The 7,975-nt window shown below is 35.6% G+C and overlaps 1 protein-coding gene across 1 annotated transcript; it reads right to left on the reverse strand.

Moving 5' to 3' along the window:
• Positions 1 to 580: 580 nt before the first annotated feature.
• Positions 581 to 2,286, reverse strand: LOC103963811. Its single transcript, XM_009376668.2, has 2 exons — positions 1,887 to 2,286; positions 581 to 1,021 (listed from the first exon to the last, which is right to left on the reverse strand). Exons 1-2 carry the CDS (start codon positions 2,269 to 2,271, stop codon positions 810 to 812), a joined length of 597 nt encoding a protein of 198 aa, XP_009374943.2. The 5' UTR covers positions 2,272 to 2,286; the 3' UTR covers positions 581 to 809.
• Positions 2,287 to 7,975: the final 5,689 nt, after the last annotated feature.

A 7,975-nucleotide genomic window follows, 5' to 3' on the forward strand; every position in this document is an offset into this window, starting at 1 on the left:
GTTTTATCTTGCACATAGGGATATAATGAATTTCTTCAACAGTTAGATTTTGGATAAAATTCGTACCACTCAGTGAAATGTAACATATATATATATATATATGTGTGTGTGTGTGTATATGTATATATTTGAATTGATCTTGTGCCTTTCAAAAAATATAAGGGAAATGAAGTATTTCATTTATAGAAAGGGAAATGAGTACAATCAGATGAAGAATATGAACTGACGTATTTTATATTCTAAAAAGTAAAATAATAATCACAAATGTTGCAATTTCTGAAAGAGAAGAAAGATGTATAAAAACCAATATAACCAATGCTAGAGATTATTTGAGAGATAAAAACTCTCAAACAATTAATCGTGGGAAAGAAAAAATGCTATCCTTCTATCCAGTTCCCTCGTCATCCCAATGATCCAATGCTGCAAGATATTGTGCTTATATCTGAAACAACATCGCTTTGGAGTTTTAAAGTTTTTTAGAGTAAGGTTTGATATTTTGAAATTTATACTAGGAAGAGAAAGTTAATAAAAGTTAATAAAGGTTTAATAAAATTAATACTCACAACAAAAATCACAAATCTAGAGCACGTTCAGTTCCATATATGGTCATCGACTTCTTTGCTTCTCTAATTAATAGTAATTACTGTTGCACATTTATGGTTTTAAGATGATTACAAGTAAGCACAGAACTAATTTTCCATTTCTCTATGTGAATTATTCTCATACAAACTTAAACCAGAACCTGTGTATAAGCTGAGCTGAAAGGCGATTCAGCGCATCTGTCTTGAGCATAAATTTCTGGTTGCGGATCAAAACTGGTCCTTTAGGATTTCTCTTTGAACAACTGTGTATGGAGCTGTCCGCGGTCCATCTATGGCTGGTTTTATAACAGTGTAAAACAGCACATTATAGAAGACGGTGAAAGCAAAGACTGCAGCAGCCGCGATTGTGAAGAACGATCCTGAAAATTCTTCAACTTGCTCATCTTTTGTTCGATCTCTTGTAAAAGTCACATCCGGTGCTACAATCAGTGAAAAAAAGTTCTTGTCGTCAACATCCGTTTAATTTGTTTCATTTCCATTTCCTAATAAGACCCTATGAAACTGCAAATGCTATAGTTCCTTCACATAATAGCAAGATTATAATAAAGACCATATGCTTTGCAGATTTAGGTGCTCAAGTACCCTGATTAAACTATATCAGAAAATGCAGTTTTGACAAAATAAAACGCCCTTGTAATTGTAATATAACAATGCGGTTTTAATGCAAAACATATGAAGGGTGGAAGCAAATAATGGTCTAGAACCCCGAGCCCTCTAACGTGGGCTTGTAACTAAGCAAGATAGGAAAGTGAATAGTCGTATGGAGAATTAAGTCATGGGGGTGAGAGATTCATTATCACCTCACGTGAAGCCACATTAAGCACGCCCCAAGCCCTTGAGTTAGTAGGATAGGGTATACCCTGCCTCTAATGGGTGGGTAGCAAATCAAAACTTGTTTCTCAAGTTTAATTAACCAAAACATTCATGGTCTAGAACAGAAAAGTTGTGGTAACTTAATCTAATTGCATGCAAGTTTAGTTTTTTTTTTCACTTTATCGTCAGAAATTCCAAATTAGATCACACTAGGATTGTTGGTACCAATACAAGTATTTGAATAATTCAGATATCAGAAATCACAAATTATATTAGATGCAGGTTGCATAGCAGCTAGGTTCTGGTGGAAATTCCCAAATTAATTTGCTACTCGAAAGCCATATTCAAACTCCAAGTACTAATTGAGCAATATCTATCCCACATAAACACTCACATCAGTTGCATCCAAAGTGCTTGTAGTTCTTCAGAGAGAGAGAGAGAGAGAGAGAGAGAGAGAGAGAGAGAGAGTACCCTTTTCCTTTGGAGGGCGGAATTTAGTTTGGGAGCGGGATTGAAGTTGCTGGTCAAGATTTTTAAGAGCTTCTCTGGCCTTATCCGGGTCTACCTCAAACCGCTGCGACTCGTTCTCCACTGCACAAACAATACAGGAAGAGGAGGAAGGAGAAGAATTATGGTGATATGGGTTTGTGTTCTTCTTCCTGAAAACGCCATAGCCAGGCTCTAGCAATTCAGAAATGCATGTTTTAAGCTTATAACTTGTGGGAGAAAATGGTTGCAGTGACAATGGTGGTTTACCGTGAAGTGAAGGAGAATACAGAGGAAGCATTGATTTGAATGAGATAAATGAAAGCACAGCCACAACTCCTAAAGATGTTAACGGTACTTTTATATCCATTGATCAACTTGAACCGAAAACCGAACCAAACCGGTTCATCATCAAATTTCGCAGGCCAGACCAGATCAAACCGAGTATAAGAAACAAAGAAAACCGGCTTAACTATATCGGTCAACTAGAACCGAACTATGTAGACTGATTCCTGCGTGATACTGGGACTGAAACCAAAATGGTCCAAATTAGGGATGAACAAAATACTCATGAGTGTGGGTAACTGTGGTTATTAACCTATTTAAATTTAACAATTACGGTTGTGAGTAACCGTTTAAATAAATATATAATTATGGATATAACTGTTTACTTGTAAAATATAAATGGGTGAACATGGGTGATGTGGAGTAAAAAATAATCTAAAAAATCATGAAAGCAACATGTGAATTTTTAGGTGAAAAAGACGAGATTACCCTCGAGGCATACTAAGATTTCCACACGCATGCAACGGATAATGACGGCTCAATCAAAGAAGAGTCAAAGATGGTCTTTAAAGAATTTATTCAAATTCCTCTCATCACTCCTCATCAATCCTTATTGATTTTATTTAAAATGTAACTCTCAAAACTTCTTATTTAAATTAGAAATAATTACTATGTTAATTGCAAGATATTATTTCACATAATATCTTGCAATTATTCTCACATCACCACCATAAAGGGCAGGCCACTCCCCTCTCCCTAAGGACCGGCCACCCTCCTATAAATGCTCATCTCATCCCACTAAAATGCTAAGTCATTTGCTACTCACAAACTCCTAAATACATTCTTTTCAGAATCCTAACTTTAGCATCAGAAATTCTTTGGCCAAAACTCCCGTCCATCATGGGAGTGTAAGACTTTTGCCCTTAATCAAATGTGTTATTATTTTGTCAAAGAAAGAGACAACGAAAATTTACATCCACAAGTGTTACACGCGAGTACAAACGGAGTAACCATTTAACCATTTGTATTATTTGTAAAATTTAAAAAAACAAAAGTTAAAAACCTTAACTGTTCAAAGTCCACGAAGCCCTTCCCATCGCCGCCACTTTCTCATCGCCATCCCACTCTCATCGTAAGGAGAAATATTTTATTTGTCGTAGACGGCGGAGCAGGTGTTTCTGGTGCCGGCACAGTCCACCGTAAAAACTAATTAACAAAGCAGGTGCTTTCGTTTCAAAATGTGAAAACTTGCCTTGAATTTGTATCTATTTCGTACCGAAATGTGAAAACATTCCACTTTGGTACGATTTATATGTATTGGGTGAAATGGAAAATCGAAGCTGTTAGGACTGTAATAATTCTTTGCTTCAAAAGGCTCCGATTTGATTTAGACCTTTCAATATGAAACTGTTTAGAACTTGAATTTTTCTTTTTTTTTTTGTTAATTTGATAGTATAGTTATAAATATGGACCTTTTTTTTTTTTTTTTTAATTTATTTATATATTATTATTGGGATTTGTATATTAGCCCTCCTTTTTATTTGCTTTCATTGATAATAGTTAAAAATATGGATCAGAGACTATTATTTAAAGGGAAATTTTATTTAAACTTGTGTAATCTCTTTCTACACCCAACTTATTTTTTGCAACTATTTGATTTTATAACTAAACTATCAATATCTCTTTAAACCCAAATTTACAACCTAAAATACCCTTACAAGCTTAATTCAATATTCAAATTTATCTTTACACCCATTAGTGTCTTCAAGCATTGATCTGAGCTAGCCGCTAATTAAATCGTATTGGGCTCGTGTTGTATGCATTATATGCATGCACGGGTGAATGTAAATCGTATTGGAGGGCATGTGAACACAGGACATCAGCAACCATACCTGTACCAACAGCAGCAGTAGAAATCGTATTGGAGGGGGTTTTGGTGTAGACAGACACCGGGAGAGTGTCTGCAACAATTTGTTGTTGCAGCAAGTTTAACAAAGGGTACTATGCGGGATTGATGGAAAAATATTGAAACCCAAACACTCATCTTCTAAACTCTAAAAAAAAGTTAAATCAAACGAATAAAATATCCATAAATCGAGTCATACCTTAATTGAATGATTTAAAACTTCAAAATCACCATCTATCAATAAAAAAAAATGTTTGTTTTACTCTATCAGAGCTATTAGGGTTTTAGCCGGAATGAATGTATGATAAACAAAGAATGATGCTAAGGTTTAATCATAGTGTGTGGGTTTATTGATAAATTTGAGTTTTATTATTAATTTTATTTGGTACTTAATAGTAATTATGTAATATGGTAAAATAGACAATTAACATTTAAATTTTAAGTTGGGTGTAGAAAGAGGTTATATGGGTTTAAATAAAATTTCCCTTATTTAAATTTTGAAAATAGTATGAGGACTTAAAATATTGGAATAGAGAAATGCATGTTAAATGTACATATAATGACGTTCAATTATTAGAAAAAGAAAAATATGACAATTTTTTTTTTAATTTTCAACATGTTAAAAACAAAAAAAAAGAAGGTAATTCTAGAGAGACTAAATTTGTAAATAAAATTTGTAAACTAATAGATGTGTCACCAAATATGAATGAATATGTTTATCAACATTTAAGTAATAAACCAATCATTAACTTCAATGTCCTTTAGTTTTCAAAATTTTGTCTATAAATTTAATTAGTCTCCCTAATGCAATTATAGTTATATGGGTACACGGTTATAGGTGTTAAAGGTATTAAGATCCAATGGCTACAAAAGAAACATGTGGCCAGAGATTAAGAGTGCAGTTAGTTTGTTAAAGATTGTAGCTTAGTGAGCAAGCTATGCTTGCTGATATATACTGTTGGTGTAAACAGTTGTAACTAACGAATATATTCAGATATGAAATATAACCTTTCTTTCTCTAAATCTCCCTCTCATCTTCTTCATCTCTCTCACTGTATTTCTGTTTTCTGTGTTCTTGAGAACCTTCGACTGGTTTACATGGTATCATCGCCGGAACAAGCATAACAGCTTGACGGTTCTTCGATCGTGATCTGCTTCCGCTTCATCTCAATATTCTTCTGTGAAATTATGTTTTTGTCTGATAAATTTGGGGTTCTTCTTCTATACCCGTTCTACCTGTTCTGCGATCTCCACAGTGTGCACACCAAGTGTTTGTGATAATTCCTCAGTCAAATTACTTCAAGATTTCTTTGATTTCGGCAACAATGGTCACAGCTGCTCAGTTACAGATTCTCCAGTCCCCGATTACTTCATTGATTTCGTCCGTTTCAAATTCAGTTCATGTGAAATTGGATGATACGAATTACTTGGCTTGGCATTTTCAAATGCAATTGCTTATTGAAGGTCATAATATTATTGGGTTTGTGGATGGATCAACACCGTGTCCTGTGCAATTTGCTCAAGAATCATTTGCGGATTCTGCAGTCCTCTGTGCTGATTCTTCTATTCGAACAATAACAGATGAGTACAAGATTTGGAAAATGCATGACAAAGCATTGATGCAGTTGATTACTGCCACTTTATCTCCTGCTGCCATTTCCTGTGCTATTGGCAGTACCAGCTCTAAAGATTTATGGTTCAGACTTAAAGAACAGTTTTCTACAGTTACAAAAGCAAGTATCTTTCAACTCAAGTCTGAGCTTCAGACTATAAAGAAAGGGAATGATTCTATCACATTATATCTGCAGAAGATTAAAGAAGCAAGGGATTTATTAACTGCTGCCGGTGTGATGTTTGAAGATGATGATGTTGTGATTCTTACACTTAATGGGTTGCCTGCTGAATATAATACCATTAGGTCTGTAATTAGGGGTTGTGAAACTGTTATATCTTTGAAAGATCTTCGTTCTCAATTACTTGCGGAAGAAGCTTTACTTGAAAGTGTATCTGCATTACCTGGGTTAACTGCACTTGTGGCACAGAACAATAATTTCTTTTCCAAACACCAATCTGCTTTCAGTCCTGGTCCTACTCCTAACAATCCTCATTCCACTGCTTATAAGTCCTTCACCAGCCATAATAAGGGTCGAAATCGGTATCATTCGAACTTTAATCCAAAGTTTGGCTCTAACAAGACTTTTCATTCAAGCTCTGCTCCTGGCATTCTTGGTTCATCTCCACCAAGGGTTTAAACCTATGGTTTTCAGGCTCAACCTTGTCAGATTTGTGGAAAGACTAATCATTTGGCTTCTACTTGCCGGTTCAGGAATACAAATACTTCTCAAGGGTGTCAAATCTGTGGGAAGCAAAATCACCTTGCTGATACCTGCAGGTATAGGAATACTGTGGATTCTCCAGCATGTCAGATTTGTGGAAACCCTTATCATAGTGCTGAAACTTGTTTTCAGAAGGCTTCTTCTACACAACTGAATGCAATGCATGCTGCTACTCGCACTGGTTCATTATCTTCTTCTTCAGTGCCTTCTGCACCAATGCAGCAGCAAGTTTGGCTCATTGATTCCGGTGTTAATAACCATATGACCTCTGAGTTGAGTAATCTCTCATTGGCCACCCCATACCCGGCCAATGAAGTAATCCAGACTGCTAATGGTGAAGGTTTACCTATCTCCCACATTGGTTCCTCTCTTTTACCAACTCCAATGCATCCTGTCAAGCTCAATTCTATTCTTTATGTTCCAAAATTGTCTCACAATTTACTGTCTGTGCATCGAATCTATTTGGACAATAATTGCTGGTTAATTTTTTATGCTTTTTCATTTTGGATTCAGGACAAAGCCACAGGGAGGATTCTTTACAAAGGACTGTGTAACAATGGATTGTACCCTATCATCTCACCAGGATCTCTTCCAGGCCATACAACAGACCAACATGTAGCTCTTCTTGGCAAACAAGTGACAATCCGTCTTTGGCATCAAAGATTAGGTCATCCTTCCAATCCCATAGTTTCTCAAATCTTAAAGAAGTCCAATATATCTTGTATTGCAGATAGCACTCCTTCCCTGTGTCAAACATGTTTAGAGGGTAAATTTAGTAAACTAGCATTCTATCCTTCGATCTCTCAATCTGTCAAACCATTTGATATTGTCCATAGTGATGTGTGGGGCCCTACTCCGTGTGTTTCTTTAGAGGGATTCAAATACTATGTGACTTTTATTGATCAATGTACCAAGTATTTTTGGATTTTTCCAATTTGCAATAAAAGTGATGTTTTTGCCACATTTGTCTCATTCTCCAATTTTATTTTAACTCAGTTTCATACATCCATAAAAGTTCTTCACAGTGATGGTGGTGGGGAATATATAAGTAAGGTCTTTCAAAAGTTTCTTCTTGATAAAGGAATTAGTCACCAGCTGTCATGTCCTCATACACCTGAGCAAAACGGCACAGCAGAGAGAAAACACAGACACATCATTGAAACATCTATTACCTTGTTACAAACTGCCTCATTACCATCTTTGTTTTGGTCTTTTGCTTGTCAAACCTCAGTTTACCTAATTAACAGAATGTCATCTCCAGCATTAGGACATAAGTCCCCATTTGAATTGCTGCATAATGCTTTACCTGTGATCCACCACCTGAAGGTTTTTGGATGTTCCTGTTATCCTTGGTTAAGACCATACACTAGCACCAAACTTGAACCTCGAACAACCAAATGTGTCTTTTTGGGATATACATCCAAATATAAAGGATATTTGTGCTATGCTGTGTCTAGAAAGAAAGTTTATGTGTCAAGACATGTGATTTTTGATGAAACTGAGTTTCCTTACAAGTCTTTGGTTCTTCAAAGCCACTCTATTTGTTC

Source organism: the organism of the source record quoted next, unplaced genomic scaffold (assembly GCF_019419815.1).
Source record: "Pyrus x bretschneideri cultivar Hongxiangsu unplaced genomic scaffold, Pyrus_bretschneideri_v1 Contig31, whole genome shotgun sequence".
Taxonomy (NCBI): domain Eukaryota; kingdom Viridiplantae; phylum Streptophyta; class Magnoliopsida; order Rosales; family Rosaceae; genus Pyrus; species Pyrus x bretschneideri.

Excerpts from the sequence above, each read along its gene's own strand:
- LOC103963811 (XM_009376668.2), bottom strand. The coding sequence starts at position 2,271 with ATGGATATAAAAGTACCGTTAACATCTTTAGGAGTTGTGGCTGTGCTT. Across the intron at positions 1,022-1,886 it reads CCGCCCTCCAAAGGAAAAGG|CACCGGATGTGACTTTTACA; the intron begins GTACTCTCTCTC and ends CACTGATTGTAG.